The sequence below is a fragment of the Mercenaria mercenaria genome, chromosome 1 (genome assembly GCF_021730395.1).
Source record: "Mercenaria mercenaria strain notata chromosome 1, MADL_Memer_1, whole genome shotgun sequence".
Taxonomy (NCBI): domain Eukaryota; kingdom Metazoa; phylum Mollusca; class Bivalvia; order Venerida; family Veneridae; genus Mercenaria; species Mercenaria mercenaria.
This window is the reverse complement of record NC_069361.1, coordinates 75,897,417-75,915,942: the sequence shown is the minus strand read 5'-3', so window position 1 is coordinate 75,915,942 and position 18,526 is coordinate 75,897,417. Positions and strand designations below refer to the sequence as shown.

The window sequence follows — 18,526 nt, the reverse complement described above, 5'->3', positions numbered from 1 at the left end:
ATATGCAGCTTTATAAAAATATTATTTGAGCCACACCATGAGAAAACCGACATAGTGCGTTTGCAACCAGCATGGATCCAGACCAGCCTGCGTATCCGTGCAGTCTGGTCAGGATCCATGCTGTTTGCTTTCAAAGCCTTTTGCAATCAGAGAAACCGTTAGAGATGTGCAGCTGGTCTGGATCCATGCTGGTCGCAAATGCACATGGCGCGGCTCATTTAAAATACAGTTGAAACTCGATATCTCAAAATTACAGATATCAGGGACATTTTTAAGTTACATCCTGTAAAAATGTGCACAAAATATCATTTGAAGTTGAATTTCGGTTATCTCGAAGTAAAATGCTTAATCCCTTGGAATTCAAGATACTGAGTTTCAGTGGTATATATTTGTCATATAAATACTAGCTGTCACCACCATCTTTAAATTTATTTTGGAAAGTTCATAAATTTTCAGTACAAATTTCGAGCTACCTGTGTAAACCCAATTCCCCTTCTCTCTCAACAGAACTGTTCCTATGCCTATGTATATGTACAACAGGCTGTCAACCAGCCTGCAGGTTTTAATGAAAATACAGGAATATTTTAGCCCTAAATATAGGAGTTTTAGCCAATTTTGGGGGTAAAATATCAGAAATTATGATGAAAATCTCAATATAGGAAAAAAAGGATATTACTTACTTGATATAATCACTATTTTCATTTTATAGATACCAAATATGCTAAAACCACTTTCAACAGCAATCTACTGTAGCAAGAGCACTATGTGATTGTAAAAATAGGTACAGGAGGGCGCATTCACTGCCATTGCTCACTTAAGGGGATTTTCCAAGGAAAATTTTAAAACACATGACAATGTATGATATGGTGGTCTTTGCTTCAAATTATGGGTACCCAAATATCATTCATCTAAACACAGGTCTGAATTACAGGCATATAACAACCTCACTAAATAGGCATACATCATTTTGGTTGACCCCTTCCCCAATTGCTGTTGAACCTGTAAGTGCTAACGGGTTCTCCCAAAAGAAAATTTTGAAATATAGGTATGGAATGGTGGCCTCTGGTGCATTATTTGGGTCTGAATTCTGAGTATGCAAATATAATTAATCTGTGCACCGGCATAGTCCAAGGCAAACAACGTCACTGCAGACATTATTCTGACAGAACCATAATGTTGTTCAACCTCTGCGAGTAGATATTTCAGGGTGCAATTCCCTCCTGTAAAGGGGTCTACCCCTGGAAATATATGTATGAAATGGTGCCTTCTGGTGTATTTTGGAGTAGGGGGACAATAATTCTCAGTCTGATCTTACTTATATTTTATGTGGACATTTTTTGCAGAGGTGCTCCAACAGATGGGCAACAAGTACACTGCATCCTTTTTAGAACAAGAGGGCCATAATGGCCCTATATCGCTCACCTGTTATCATTGCACTTCAGGACAAGAAGGTCAAAAAATCGTAATCAAGATCAATCAAAAGAATCATGAGTAAATATACAGATATGTCAAAATACACCTAAAAATTGGAGGTACCATCCATGTTGTACCACAGAAAAGTGGTCTAGGTTTTCCCCTACGGCCAACAATAAAGAAGTTACTAAATAAGCTATTTATAGTAACATAAAATAAAGTAACCCCTGGGACTGGGTCAATTTGACCCTGGGGGGGTCAAGATTTGAATTTTTTTTTTGTAGAGGTCCACTAGGCAATGCTACATGTCAAATATCTAAGCTCTTCTTGGTTTATTTTTTGAAAATTTTGAAAAATTTTCTATGTACAATCAAGTAACCCCATGGGGCGGGGTCAATTTGACCCCGGGGGTCATAATTTGAATGAATAATGTAGAAGTCTACTAGGCAATGCTACATGTCAAATATCTAAGATCTACGCCTTCTGGTTTATTTTTAGAATTTTTTTAAAGATTTTCCTATGTAAAATCAAGTGTCACCCCCTGGGGCGGGGTCAATTTTAACCACGGGGGACATGATTTGAACAAATTTTGTAGAGGTCCACTAGGCAATGCTACAAGTCAAATATCTAAGCTCTAGGCCTTCTGGTTTATTCTTAGAAATGTTTTGAAGATTTTCCCATGTAAAATCAAGTGACCCCTGGGTCAATTTTGACCCCGAGGTCATGATTTGAACAATTGTTGTAGAGGTCTACTAGGCAATGCTACATGTGAAATATCTAAGATCTAGGCCTTCTAGTTTATTTTTAGAAAAATTTTGAAGACTTTCCTATGTAAAATCAAGTGACCCCTAGGGCAGGGTCAATTTTGACCCCAGGGGTCATGATTTGAACAATTTTGTAGAGGTCCACTAGGCAATGCTACATGTGAAATATCTAAGCTCTAGGCCTTCTGGTTTATTTTTAGAAATGTTTTGAAGATTTTTCTATGTAAATTCAAGTGACCCCTGAGGTGGGGTCAATTTTGACCCCGGGGTCATGATTTGAACAATTTTAGTAGAGGTCCATTAGGCAATGCTACATGTCAAATATCTAAGCTCTAGGACTTCCAGTTTTTCAGAAGAAGATTTTTTAAGATTTTCTTATGTAAAATCAAGTGACCCCTGGGGCAGGGTCAATTTTGACCCCTGGGTCATGATTTGAACAAAATTGGTAGAGTTTCACTAGGCAATGCTTCACACCAAATATCTAAGCTCTAGGGCTTCTGGTTTTTGAGAAGAAGACTTTTAAAGTTTTCCTTTCGGTTGCCATGGCAACCAGAGTTCTGCATGGAATTCAATTCTTTGAACAATTTTGAAAGGGGGCCATCCAAGGATCATTCCTGTGAAGTTTGGTGTAATTCTGCCCAGTGGTTTTCAAGAAGAAGATTTTTTTACAAATTGTTGAAGGACGACGCACGACGCACGACGGACATCAAGCGGTCACAATAGCTCACCTTGTCACTTTGTGACAGGTGAGCTAAAAATGGTGATGCCTTGGAACACTGTAGACAGATATAGCTTGTAAATACAATTATCTAAAGGCAGTATTACTGCAATTAAGTTTTGAGACTTGTCACAGCCACATTTTGTGATAAAACACAGAACTATTAAAATATATAGGAATATACGGGAAATTCTAGTTTTTCAAAACATAGGATTTTTAAATAAAAATAGAAAAATATAGGAATATTAGAAATAGTTGAGAGCCTGGTACAGTCAGTCAGCCATGGGAGCAACACAATGCTTTAAGCAAGTAGCTGCTTATGACAAGTTAAATTATGAACAAGAGGGTCATGATGACCCTGGATGGCTCACCTGAGTAATATGAGCTACATGTTTCAAATGTAAAACTGATGATAAAATGTTAAGAAAGTCAGTAGGTCACATTCATGGTCACTGAAATTCAGTTTTTCGATTTGTGTGCAAAACTGTGCATGTCATCAAAATTTCAAGGCTGTATCTTAAAAAACAAAAAAGAAGGTCAGTAGGTCAAGGTCACAGTCAAGTGACATCATATTACTTGGGGTCATCAGGTAATTATAATTAAACAGTCTTGGAAATAGGATCAGATGATTTTATAAGATTTTTTCCTATATAACTCATATAATTAAACTAAGTGACCCCAGGGCGGGGCCTCTTTTAACCCCAGGGGCATAATTTGAACAATTTTGGTAGAGGACTACTAAACAATGCATCATACCAAATATCAATAGCCTAGGTTGTAAGGTTTCAGACAAGAAGATTTTTAAAACTTCTATATAAGTCTATATAAAACTTGGGACCCCTAGGGCAGGGCCTCTTTTCACCCAAGGGGTACAATTTGAACAATTTTGGTTGAGGACCATAAGACAATGCTACAAACCAAATATCAAAGGTCTAAGAGTTGTGGTTTCAAACAATAAGATTTTTAAACTTTTTTTCCTATATAAGTCTATGTAAAACTTGGAACCTCCGGGGCGGGGCCACATTTGACCCTAGGGGGATAATTTGAACAACCTTTGTAATGGACCACTAGATGATGCTACATACCAAATATCAAAGCCCTAGGCCATGTGGTTTTGTACAAGAAGATTTTCAAAGTTTTCCCTATATAAGTCTATATAAACCATGTGACCCCCAGGGCGGGGCCTTATTTGACCCTAGGGGAATAATTTGAACAATCTTGGTAGAAGACCACTAGATGATGCTACATACAAAATATCAAAGCCCTAGGCCATGTGGTTTTGTACAAGAAGATTTTAAAAATTTTCCCTATATAAGTCTATATAAACCATGTGACCCCCAGGGCGGGGCCATATTTGACCCTAGGGGGATAATTTGAACAATTTTGATAGAGGACCACTAGATGATGCTACACACTAGATATTAAAGCCCTAGGCCCTGTGGTTTTGGACAAGAAGATTTTTGAAGTTTTTCCTTTCGGTTGCCACGGCAACCAGAGTTCTGCATGGAATGCAATTCTTTGAACAATTTTGAAAGGGGGCCACCCAAGGATCATTCCTGTTTAGTTTGGTGTAATTCTGCCCAGTGGTTTTCAAGAAGAAGATTTTTTTAGAAAATGTTGACGGACGGACGACGGACGACACACGACGGACATTGAGTGGTCACAAAAGCTCACCATGAGCCTTTGGCTCAGGTGAGCTAAAAAGTCAATTTGGTAAGTAAGCTGACTAACTTACTGGCTAATTCAGATAAGTGGCGACTGCAGAATACAGGTGGACGCTATGGCAGGTTATATTGTATACTGAATAGCAAGCTCACCTTCATGGAAATGTGTAATAGCTTTAGTTATTTCTGTTCCATCTAGTTTATTATTTCCATCATAATCATGAAGTTTAAAATAATGGAATTCTAGTTCCTCTTCTGTCATCTGCTCTTTGGGCTTGTCAACAACGTCCTTTAAATGTTCCTTTATATGTCTGCAATATGGAAAGACAATGAAAAAATCATCCAAAAGTACAATGGACCCTTATAAATATCACGATAACCAGGCCCAGGCTCTTATAAATATCTGCAACTCAAAATAATCAGGCCAAGGCCTGCTTATCCACAACTGGAGTGTGTATCTATGGATGTCTGGGTTGTTATTTCAATCCCAAGTAGTGCGATCAATTCGTAACAGAAAATGCCAAAATACTTCAGAAAATGGGAAAAGCATCAAAATTGGCACAGCTATTTATTAAAGCATTAAAAACATTTTTTTCATGGGACCCATTTGATATCTGTCAAGATGGCCGATATGGCGGCCATTTTCCAAAATGGCCGCCAAAACTCAATATTTACCTTAGAAGATTCTAATGAAAGGTCATTATATTAACATTCACCCCAAAATGCACTAAATATAGATGTATATAATAAAATAAATCCTAAATTTGCATCAAATGCAAAAATAACAATTCAAATGATGTTAGTTTCTTTCTGTTTTCCATGGTAACGGCAAAAAATCTAACCTTTAAAACTTAGTTTAAGATTATCATTGTGTAGTTTTCATATTTTAAAGAATATTTTGTTTTAATATATGTAATTTATATTATTTCACTTGAATTCCTCCACAGCAGCATATTGAAACATTGTGTTATTCCCTTACCAGTATTTAGCCAGATGGGGCTTATGGGTTGCCCTGTATGCATGTCAATACGTCAGCCATGCAGAGTGGGATACTGCAATAACTTTGAAACTACAGCAGAATTTTTCATGATACATGGTACATGGATAGATGGCAATGCAGAGAATGCCAATGCCCATTTAAATTTGTTCCTATGGCAACAAATGTTGTTGCTATGGCAACAAATAGTGCACGATTATGACACAAAGTGTCATCCTGCATTTCTTCAAAACAAGGAGAGATTGTTTCTTGAGAAATTTTACATAGACAGAGGGACAAATTGAGAACATGCTTGTTATCTTATTTTCTCCTCTTGTACATCATTTTGTCCGTCTGTATGTCGGTCCATCATTTGCAAATGGCGGATTCTTCAATAACTTCAAAATTGCAAATTCTAAAGACTTCTTTATGAAACCTTGTTTATAGATGGTAAGTAATATGGAGAATGTGAAGGTCAATTAACTTAGTTGCTATATAAAATTGTAGTTTCTTTGACACCAAGTACGACAACTACCCCTTTCAGTTTGGGACTTCGAAATGCAAGAATAGATTATAGTGACGGGCTAGTAGGATCAAATGAAACAATGTTCCTTATTATGCACCTGCAGTCACAATGTCTGCGTAATAAATTGCTAACTGTGTAACAAAGAAGAGTAAGGCTGAAAATATAAAAGTTGCTTTCATGGACAACACTTAGTAACTATTCTGTGAAATATATTACTCTGAACATTGAGCTGAAATCTGAAATAAGGTACATGTCAGATACTCTTGTCAGTACACACAAGCACGAGATTGTCGACAACTTTAGTTAACTTGCATAAGGCAGTGCAGAGCATTTCAGCACGTTTGACAAATTACGTCTTCCTCGACAGACTTTATCGAGGTTGCAAATGCACTTGAAGGGCTATTGGTACGAGACTCGGGTACTTGAGACAAAAACTATTGGAAAGGTTCCAATATATCAAAGATCTCTCTGGTCAGCCTTATTTATCTTGACTAGGAATTTTAGGAAAGTGATAGAATACCCGACACCCATATGTGCTCGACCTAAAGGGCAACCTTTTTTAGTATGTTCAAGAGGTGTAGCAGATGATGCAGGAATGCACATTATAGCCCTAATCTATATGTGAACAGATGGTTGATCAAGCTACTTGACATGTTTTGCTGTAAAGAAGAGTATCGAAAGCCTCCATTTATACCCCCGAAATATAATCGAACAGTTTGCTTGTAGGAAGATGTAGAAAATGCATTTAAAAGCTTGATTCACCGGTAAGCGCGAGCTGTACTGGTTAGTTTTGTTTGACAAGACAGTGTTTATTCTTAATTGGACTGCTTAACTGGAAGTACAAATGGTAAATAGATAATATTTGTCGTCTTAAAACTAGTAATTTAAATTGGTATTAAAATTGTGTTTCGAATGTACCTGTGCTCATTAGAAAAATCCTCAAGTACTCACATTTAATTAAATTTTAATTTCAGTAAAATGTCCAGAAATAGATATTAGAGCACATTTTTCTTGTAGAAAGGATAGATTCGGCTCTTAATTTATACCCCAGTTACACTCAGCCACGTTCCCACTACGTTGTAAAAACTAGCAGGACACAGTAAGAACTTGTACAATGTAGAAGAAATACAGTAGACTCCGATAAGAACATGATAATTAATAATTTTGGTCTCCATGAGTGTAGAGAACGCGGTCGAATTTTGGACATGTTCAAAACAAATGTAGTGAGAACGCGGTCTAACCAGGAAGCAGGAAGGACGTAGTAATGATTAACTAAAACCTAGTAGGACATAGTACAAGCGTGGTGCGGGCGGGAAAGGCTGCATGGCGTGCTCACTGCGCTGTCATTGGGTTATCATTGCGTTCTTGCTACGTCAATGGAGTTCTTACTACAACTTATCTACGCTTGTGTGCTATGACCATGCTACGTGCATGCCACATTGTAGTATACCGCATAAGGTTATTAATACGTTCTTTCGGTTCTTAAAACATCTGTGTCACGTTTGCAGCAGGTTTCCGCCATGATTGGTTCAGATTCTGAAAATTAAGTATGAATACATGGATCCAATTCCCAATCACTTCGTTTTCAGTCAGCAATGGGTATCGAACATCATCAGGAATTGCCACATAATCATGGACTCAGCAGCACTGGCAGCTTGTAGTGGACTTTCGGACCTCCGTATATCCTTCACACTGCTTTTGCTTATTCCACGGCAGTCTCTCTATAAGACTGCTCTTTTTTCTTCACTGGGGCGTTGGGGTGGGGTGGGGGGGGTCGTCGTTTATTGTAATTTATGGCTGTTGAGTGTAGATGTGGACACAATTATGTCAATATAACTTGCAGAAGGAATGGAAAAAAAGAGACGCATGGCGTAGTATTTATAAGTAGCCGACGAATGCAGTGAAAAGGTGATAAGCATATGGTTAAAGCATGGTAAGCGAGAGGTGCAATCTGACTGATTGTACTAAGAATGTAGTAAGAACACACTGGACGTGAAGAAGCACGTGGTAAGAAAATTAGTGTGAACGTGTTAGACGTCGTGAGAACCTGGCAAGGATGTTAAAAGCGCGCAGTATGAACTTTAGAACTGCACATTTTTCGAGTTTGATCCCCGTCTCCACCGCGTCAAAATTTTCAGGAAGCAGTATGATCTTCATGGTCTTTGCCTGAGAGTGATCATGGCATTAGTGACTGTACATTATAAGCTTATGACATTAAACTATAAAACCATTGTTATGGCACAATGTGCTACAATTTGACAAAAACAGAATATTACAGGGACATGCAAATGTAAATTTGATTACGCTGATCAACCGGCAATGACTTTTTCCCAAAGAAATCATGATGATCTGACAGGCCAGGGATGTTCACATGGTCTGTCACACTAACATTATTAATGAATTATATAGTTTTATTAAGTGTCATTAGTTCTCTTAGTGTAAATGAATTGAAATGAATACGGCAACACTTACAAATTCTGAGTCACGAAAACTAATGACAAAGTGAAACACATGTCATTTATTCACTAATACACATTACAGACTAAAACTTCGTTTGCTCATACTCTGATAATTCGAACACCATTCTTCAATTAATCTATCGTCAGGTCCCAAACAAATTCCTTTATAATTATTTTTCGATCACTCATACTACGATAATTCGAATAAATTTAGTCGGTCCTGATGGGTTCCAGTTACCGAAGTTCGAATGTATTTATAATTAATTAATTACAATTGTTGTAAAGTTCTGCACAGGACTGTTGCCATTTTAAACTTTCTTGATATGCCAGTTACCATTATATACTTAATTTTGATTCATATAAACGCATTATGACTTTTTCTTCTGCTTAATAGACATTTTATCCAAGGGAGACAACTTTTTTCATTTTTGTTGGAAGAGCGGTATTTTTGTTAATATAATATGTTTTGGATTTATTCAGGCAGGTGGTTTTAGCTTATAATACTGATGACTGTAAGTGTCAATAGAAATTTTATATATAATATTATGTATTTTTGAAAATATATACATATATGGCGGCCATCTTGGATTTTTCGGCCATATTGGATTTTTCGGAGTGGGTCTCATGCTCATTTTTAGTATTTTGCCCTAAAGTAGTTATGTACCAAGTTTCATGCTTTTCCCATTTTCTGAAGTATTTTTACACCATTTTACTGTACTAAAGGTGACACTTTCCATGATGATTTGATAAAAGGCATTATGTCTGAAATCATTTGTCCTCCACCTCTGATTCATGTGGAGAAGTTGGCAATTACTTGCAAAGAACTGGTAAGTGCTGGTACTGGTTGTACATTCACAATGGAAATCAGACCATCTGCCTATAGATGCTTACAGCTCACCCTAAACTGTTGTGTTATATGGAGAGATAAATCAAACTAAATAATCATCTAATAAGAGTTGAATTACTTCCCTTGCATCAAAATTACATCAACTCAACAGAGTACCCAAAAGATTATACTAGGAGTTGATCTATATTTAAAAGACATGGTATAGATGACTAGTAGTCATTGACTACCTCTTTAAAACCTGAAAACAATGATGTAATTTCGCTGGCTAAAAATTGTTCCTACTGGTTGGCGACCCAGAATTTCGGACGACCCAGAAAATCAAACAGTCGCGTAAACGCTTATTTTGGCGTAAATTTTGATCATTTCTTGACAAGTACATAGACGTTTGCATTATGTGCAACATCATCTCGAGGGCTTAGAGCGAAACTGGTCTATCTGTATATAGAAATAGAAGCAGATAGACCAGTTTCGCTCTAAGCCCTCGATCTGCAATAATTGCAAATCAGTAAGTTAAACTTTCAAAAATGGAATATTTACATTTGTTCACGAAATGTTGTGACAGCTCTCACAGGGGGAAGCTGCATGTGCTTTCCGTGCACATGCGCATACATGTTTAGATGCCCCAACATTATTCAAGGGGAACTCATCTACAATCTGCTAAATGCCGACGAGAAAATTGCGTGTTATAAAACAAGTATCAATGTTTTCCCATCAATACCACGAGTTAAATGCATTTAAACCAAACTGTTTTACCTCAAATTTTGTGTCATATGTAGGCCAGCTAGATTTTTCAAACTCTCAGCAGCATCAAACATCAACAGTTGAATGTAAACAAGGTTAACAATACTTAAAATGTCTTTTTACCATTAAAACCAACCTAAACGTGATTCTGCCAAACAGAAGTGATGATAATTAGTATTTTCCTACTGTCCGATTTCTGGGTCCTGCAACACGCTGAAAACGTTAAATTTACGTACCCTCTTTCGGGCCTCAGTGACGTGTTCAGTTTATTTTTATATACAAACAAATTTGTGTTTAGCAACACCGAAGAACTGAACTTGATTCAGGTATCATTTTGTGAATCTTGAATTAAAAATTAAAATATGACAGATGAAAAGGTTGTGAAATTGTCCGAATCTGGGTCGTCAACCAGTAGTTTTCATCAATGAGAATATAAATTTGTTGACTACACATTTAAAAGATTAAGATGAAATAAGTAAGGATCTTTATCTGTGTGTCACTGCTTGATGCAATAATGAAATCTATAAAAAAAACTTTACACAGTATACTTACTCGGCATCATGTGGATTCACCCCAAAACCTTCTCTGATGTCTGTCCCATGTCCATGACCTCCTGGCTGACCATGACCTTCAGGCTGACCATGACCTCCAGGCTGACCATGGTGAGATGGGGGTATTCCAGGTGGGTGGGCACCTGGCTGACTACTACTGTAACACACACACACAACCAGGATGAAGAGAGTCTGTCTGATCATTGCTTAGGCTGTCTGAAAAAACAAAAGTAGCATCTACTTAAAACATTTTAATCAGGTTAGCCACATTATAAAAGATTTTATTAACAAAGACAGGAAAGGGCCTGTGTCTATTAGACCTTTTGGAAACACAGAATTCAACCAAGAAAAAAATAATAGCAGACATGGTTTGATTTAGCCTTGTTCATCACATGAGAGATAAAATGTGCAACACCCCGCCCCACCAGCACCAGATTCAGTAGCACTCTGATAAAGTAAACTAAAAGCTGAATGAACTCCCTAATCCCAAAAGACCAGAAAATTGATCATAAATATGGCTTCACTTACAGTGCAGGTTGATAAAACTGCTGTCGGTACACATGTGTATATAACATATCATGATTATAAATTAATAATAACTCACAGCTTACCATACTATATTTATACAAAGTAAATGCCCTGAAGGTTACTGAAGACTTTTCTGTCAAATCACAGCAACAGATTGTGGTCATGTCTATACTTTTTCAGTACTAAATATATTTATTATGTAATTTTCACAACTACTAGCCTAATACATCATCCATCTACTAACCTGAATAGTGATACCTGATAAATTCCAAGCAGCATCAGGCCAGTAGATTTACATAGTAATTTTTCAATTTTTTTATACAACAGTATAAAAATTACATACCTTTATAGCCACACTTTGTTCCTTAAAGTACATTTCTCAAAACAAAACAAGAGTTGTTAGTAGACTATGAAGCTCACCGCAAAAGATAAACAGTTTAACAAGAATGCATTCTGAGAGGGAGGTTATCTTTGACTGAACAAGAAACGATATTGAGAAATACAATGGATGGAGGGGAAGAATACTAACAGATACATAATATCAAGAAACACAAGCATCTGAAAGTGAAAAAGGACATATTTTGAGTGTGTGTGTGTTTGTTTGTGGGGGCGATATGCGTGGTATAATGAAGAAGAAACTAAAAGTGAAAGAAACATGGGCTTTACTTTTCGAACGGTTGTCCGTGAAGCAGGAATATTACTCTAAATGTTACAATATCTATAGAGTTGCAATCCAGTATCTGCATAAGTTTTGGAGATACATGTAGTAACTTGCATGTAAACCAGAAGTTTTTAAGTTCAAAAGGGGATATGATTTTGCAAAATACTTGTCAGAGTTATGGGCCTTGATGCTATGACCTAGTTTTATAAACCCAAAAGAAACATGTGAAGTTTCAATTCAATATTTGCATTACTTTTAAGATAGTAACTTGCATGGAAAACTTTTAACCATGATTTTCTCAGTCCAAAAGGGGGCATAATTTGGCCAAAATAAATGTCAGTGTAATAGGACTTGATGTTTTCACCTAGTTTTATAACCCCAATAGCACATGTGAAGTTTCAATTCAATATCAGCATTAGTTTTGGAGACAGTAACTTGCATGCAAAACTTTAACCAGGATGTCCAAAAGGGGGCATAATTTGCCTAAGATACATGACAGACTTATAGGACTTAATCCTGTGAGGTTGGTTACTGACCTAGAAAAAGAAAAAATAAGTTCAAAGCTTTATGCCTTTAAATGATAGCCATATGTACTTGCATGCAAAACTTTAAACAAGTTGTGACGCAGACGCCAGGGTGGGTAGAATTGCTCAGACTATTCTTCAAATAGTCAAGCTAAAAATGGTTAGTCGAAAAAGAAGCGTATTTTCGTAAAAATGTAAAATAGTGTTATGGAACCTGCATACTGCAGGTCAAATCATCACAGTGAACAAGGGTCTACGTATTCTTCAAACAGTCAAGATAAAAACAAATTATTTTTTTTTAAGTAACTATTTGTTACTTAAAACTGCTGAAGTGTGAACTCCCAACTATCAACAAAGTTTTGGCCAGCCGCTGATAATCTGTTCTGGTGCTAAAACAAGGTATTCCCCTTCAGTAATTATTATTGCAATAATCAAAGTAAATGTCAAGTGTTGTTTGTATAAGTTAGTGGGCCAACTATTCTGTCATTATTCACTACTAGATATAATTAGCAAACAAAAGGTGCAACAGAGATTATGTTAAGGACGTATGCTAGAATTCGGGATGAAATTTTTCCCAATAGGGGCAATCCGGGTAAGTACGGACGAATTTTACAACGGGAGATCAAGATCTAGCTACACGCAAGTAAATGAAAAGAATGATTACAAACTCTTTTCCGGTTCATTCGGAAATATATTCACGCGCGTTTTACCGTTTACTCCTTCCATTTGGTTGGTCCAAGATATAGAATATGACGTCTTAAAGTAAAGTGGCAAAAACGGCAAAGTACGGACACGGCAGGGAAAGTTCGGACACAAAAAAGAAAAACTACGGACACCATTAAATAGTAGGGAAAGTACGGACACTTCGAGCTTTTTAAAAAAGCGTTGAACAATTTTATTTTCACCTTAACAATAAATACATTGAAGATCTATTTCATTCGTTACAGATATTATTTCATGTAATTCATAAGGAAATTTAATTGTAATTTCAATTTACGAACATGATAATTAAACAAATAAACAATTATATCTTAATAATGATCTGAAACATATTTTTACAACACAGCTTTAAAACTTTTCTAGTTAATTTATGAAGATTTGCAATCAGTATGAGATTTTTTTATAAAGTATTTTGTCTTTACTTCTCTCTCTATATATGAAACTAACTCTATATAACTTTGAACATTAACCCATTTGCATTTAAAATCTTAGAAGCATCTTGTATGCGACCATCATTGCAGAAGAAGCCAATGTTACATCTTTGGGAAGGAACAACTCCTTTTTTGTACGTCGGTTCAAATTTAGGCTTCAACATCAAGGGTGATTGTACAAAGTTTTTTCGAAAAAGTTCAGCTACAGCAGCTGCATCTGATCGACGTAAGTATGCTACAGTGTCCTTGGAATCAGGGTACTGCAATATTGCTATAGCGTTTTCATCATAACGATTAACTGGTTCCGGTTTTGCAATATAGCTTTCGCCAACAGTCAATGCCCGGTTTCCATGGTGATGCATTCCTACAGCTTGAACGGCATAAATTATGACTTTCCTCATCACCTTGGATAAATCGTAAACAGTTATTGAAACGTTATCAAAGAATTTACACCGAAACACTGCTACAACTATGCACTATATATAGCCCATTTACTTTCAAGACAATGAAATTCAGTTAGTTACTAGCTAGCTGTGCTACGTTTTCATCTTCTACTTCATTTAACTACATATGTATGCAGACTATGTTTCCTTTTCCTTTTTAACCCTCTTAGTAGGTGGCCTACTTTTTTCTTCTCTCTTTTTTTCTTTTTTCTTTTTCAGTTTTTTCGTTTTCTATACGTAATTTTTCATTTATAACATCTGCACTGGTCAGCAAGCGATGGTGAGTAATAGATTTTCTATTTTTATTCTTTTTTACTGGAATGCTAACTGGTTTTGGGACGTAGGTTTCCTTTATTTCTTCGAATAAGCTTTTTTCTTTCTTTTCAGGGTAACTACTGGCTTCACCACAGAAACTGCTGTGTACGAAGAACTCATCTCCGTTTATATCTGTGAGCGGATCAGCCACTATATACCGTCTGATATCAGCTGGAATAGTTGAGCCGGGTCGCTTATATCAAGAACTTCATCTGCACACGCTTCATCGTTCTCTGCCCGGATAGACCTTGTACTGTTGTCGTTTGTTATACATTCAAATGATACTGATGGAGTTTCAATAAATGCCACAGAAAGAAAAGGGTCAGATGTTGTCTTGTAGAGTCATCAGGCAATGGAATAGCGGAGGCAGTGAACATCTCTTCTGATGCTTCTTCAGTCAGGCCGTGGGAAGTTTCCGTATCCAATAACTGGTTCTTTAGTTGTAATTCCGAGTTGGAAACTTCAGATTTCTCTGTTTTCCGACCTTTCAGCTGATCTAGCTTGTCAGACACCGAAAGGCTGGTTTGCTCAATGTCAGTCAGTGGTTTGTCAGTTGGTTCACTTGGACCGAACATTTGATCGGGGATAGCATTTCTGTTTAAAGGAAATATGCCACATGATCTGAAACCACTCTGGATATTTGAACTGGTTACTGCTTTATCCCATGATGTAGAAAACAATGCTGGAAAAGTCCACTTATTTATCTGGTTCAATGGACTTTCCTGTAGGAAACTTGAACACACGTCATTATACGCTCTATTAAGCGGACCAAAAACAGCCTTATCTAACGGCTGAAGGGCATGGGTTGTATGCGGTGGAAGAGCCAAAATATGAATATTCTCTTCCATAGCTCTCATAAGGATCCAAGAGTTTCATGAGATGAATGGCCGTCCAAAATGAGAAGTTGGGGCCTCTCGGAACCACAAAACTCTAAAAATACTTCATTAAAACCAACGTTCTCCTAGGTTATCGTCCATCCATCCGTTCTTTTGCCAAGCCCAACGTGTACCAATTGGGGCAGCGGAGTATTGAATCCATAAAGGGATCTTGAAGTTTTTCCCTTCACAACAAAATGGGTGGCATTCTTCTCCCAGAAGCGTTTACGCATGCCATAACTGTGATGTTTGTTGATTTTGAACTCGTTCTGCTCAAACAGTTTTTCTCTCCCTTCTCAGCAACAATGCGCACAGGATCATGTTCGAAATTCTTTCCCATCTCATTACAGTTCCATATTACCCTTGGATTCCCTTCAAGATTGAGACCTTCAACAATTGTACCTAAGTCATTAAAATAACTGTTAATTACTTCTCTATTCATCATACGTGCGCGTGTACTTGTCAGCTTTTCTGGTTTTCTGATGACTACATCCGGATGCCTGCGCTTCACTCCTTCCCACCAGTCCTTTCCTGCTGTAAAGTTGGTGTATCCCGATCCAATCTTCATTCTTCTGCAAAGAACGTTTGTTCCAGCAAGAACCTGCTTCCTGGTTAATCCAATTCCTCTCCTTGCCGCCATTTTTACCGCATCAACAATTTTTCTTTCTACATCTCTCGGAATATGCGGAGGGCGGCCGTTAGGAACATGTAACTCATGTTTACCGCTTATGCGGTCACCTATGGTGCTTTTTGGAACGCCATACATGGTAGATGCTTTCCGTATAGACATGCTGTTATCTTGAACAGCTTTCACTGCTTTTTCAAGGTCCCACTCTCTGTAGTTTTGTGTCTTCCCTCTTTTTGTATATACATACTTCTTCGGCATTCTGAAAGACGAGGATTACAATGAACATGCTGGATGTGAAAATACTACTACTACTACCACTACCACTACCACTATTACTGCTATCAAAAGCAGTCGTTGATGAAATACTTACAGTGCTACTATTAGAATAACAAACTGGTTGCAATAAAACAAGTACTACTACCACTACAGCAATGCTGGCCTGTTCACCAATACTGCTTCTCTATTTCTACTACTAATGCACATCCTAGTTGATTGATAGTACAATAAACACATGTGCAGTGAAACTATTGTGTAATTATTGTAATTGTAATGTATTTAAATATTTATGTAATAATTAAGCTATCTTTATACATTGTAATTCGTTACAAACACTCGAGTATACATGTATCTGCAATGACTGATGAAAAGAAATCATAGTGTCCGTAGTTTTTTTACATTAAAAAATAGTAGAGAAAGTTCGGACACTTTTTGTTTACTTATAAATCTTCACTAATTTAGTATTTTTCGACCTGATTTTACAACACAAACAAAGTTTAATAGTTATTTGAGCGTTTTAGCGTGTATTTCAAATGACAAAGAAAATATACAAACCTTTAATTGATGTTTTCTCTATACAATTTAAATTTTGCCGCTTTCAAAGTTTTGACGTGACGGAAGAGGAAGTGAAGGTCGAGTTTTCACGCATGTGTTAAATGGAGATAACTCTTCGACAGAGTTAAGGTTATTTGGAAATCAAAGTACCAAAAGGAGCGTTGAGGCGTAGGCATCGTCCCTTTGATAATCGATGTCAGAGTAAGCTTAGCACTTAAAAGCAACCTGAATAGGTTTGTCCGTTCTTACCCGTCAGTCCGTACTTACCCGGATTGCCCCTAATAGAATTTTTTAAAACTTTTTGGGGGAAAATGCCGATTTCAAGGGCAGATAACTCTTTTTCAATACCAGTGACCTATGATTTTTATTGCATATTTTTGTTTCTTAGATGATTGTCCTTCAATATTCGAAGTTTGAAGAAATTCTATTATTGGGAAAAATTTGCCCATCTCATATACAGGGAAATCTAGCGTACGCCTTTAATTCGATTTAATAGACTAAAACTACAGTTATCCATATGAAACTATTATTTAACATATTCTTTACCAGGGTTTTCCCTAGGATTTTTCATTTGGGGGACATGATGTCCCGTAGGTTTGCATTTTAGGGGACATACACATGATTTTTGGGGACATTTTAAATATTGATTATTGTTTGAGAACTTTAACTGTAGTTTTGCCCTGTATTGTTTAACAACAAAAAATGGAATAAAAACAGTGAAAGTCAATTCATGTTCTTTTTTTATCATTTTTAAAACTAACTTTTTAAACTGTTACTTTCCTGATACAGGTGACTGATACATGTTACGTAGGGTCCAGTATCATTTTCTTTCTCCGTACAACTTTATACCACCTTTTTGGAATTCCATAGTCTAATTTTAGCATTGGCGGAGATAGCCGATAGCTTTTTAGGCGGTTGAACATATACCGTCCGACAAACCAGATCGGCTTTTAGCAAATTAACCAAATAAGGTAATTTAACCTTGATTTTTCCCCGTTTGGTCGATGAAAGATAGGATGAGAATTTTGATTGGTTCGCTATATATTTCTGTCCAATAAAATAGCATGTTTCAAACTAAATTTGGCTTGCTCTCCAAGATGGACGCTCTGATAAACAAGAGCTGTCGCATGACAGCTCGCTCGACTATTCAAAGAACTGACTGAAGAATGGGGTCAAAATATTACAACAGATATTCAGATAAAAAAAATTTTATAGATTAGACAAACCATGTTCCTTTATTTGTGGATTTCGATAAGTCTTGCACTTAATGGCAATGTGTTGGTTGATGGTTATGAAATGTTCAAAGTTTCAAAGTCAAACAGTTTAAACAAAATATGGAATGGTATGAAAAATTTAACTGATTTCCAAGTTCAAAAAGGGCCATAATTCAGCCAAAATAGTGGTCAGAATTATGTACTCTTGCCTACAGATGGAAATCATGATGATAAACAAGTGTTCAAAGTTTAAAAGCCATATGTCAAATAATTTTGACAAAACATGGACTAGTATGAAAACAAAACAAATTTCCAAGTCCAAAAAGGGCCAAAATTCAGCCAAAATAGATGACAGAGTTATGTACTCTTGCCTACAGACAGAGAGAATATAATACTGAACAAGTTATAAAAGTTTCAAAGTCATATGTCAAATACTTTACACAAAATATGAACTAGTACGAAAAACTTAACCAAGATTTCTAAGTCAAAAGGGGCCATAATTCAGTCAAAATCCTTGATGGAGTTATGTACTCTTGCCTATAGCTGGACATGGTGATGGTAAACAAGTGTTGAAAGTTTCAAAGCTTTATCTCAAAAGACTTTGTCAAAACAGCAACTGGTACGAAAAACTTAACCATGATTTTTAAGTCAAAAGGGGCCATAATTCAGCCAAAATCCTTGATGGAGTTATGTGCTC

At 36.7% G+C, this 18,526-nt stretch overlaps 1 protein-coding gene across 1 annotated transcript in view; it reads right to left on the bottom strand.

Moving 5' to 3' along the window:
* The window catches only part of LOC123533624 (multiple coagulation factor deficiency protein 2 homolog), a 51,339-nt gene that overhangs the window by 18,423 nt on the left and 14,390 nt on the right, over window positions 1–18,526 (bottom strand). The window contains exons 2-3 of the mRNA XM_053551239.1: window positions 10,661–10,875; window positions 4,713–4,870 (exon numbers count right to left, since the gene is read on the bottom strand). Of these exons, the coding sequence (XP_053407214.1) occupies window positions 4,713–4,870; window positions 10,661–10,863 (361 nt within the window). The 5' untranslated portion in view covers window positions 10,864–10,875. The remainder of the gene's footprint in view (window positions 1–4,712; window positions 4,871–10,660; window positions 10,876–18,526) is intronic.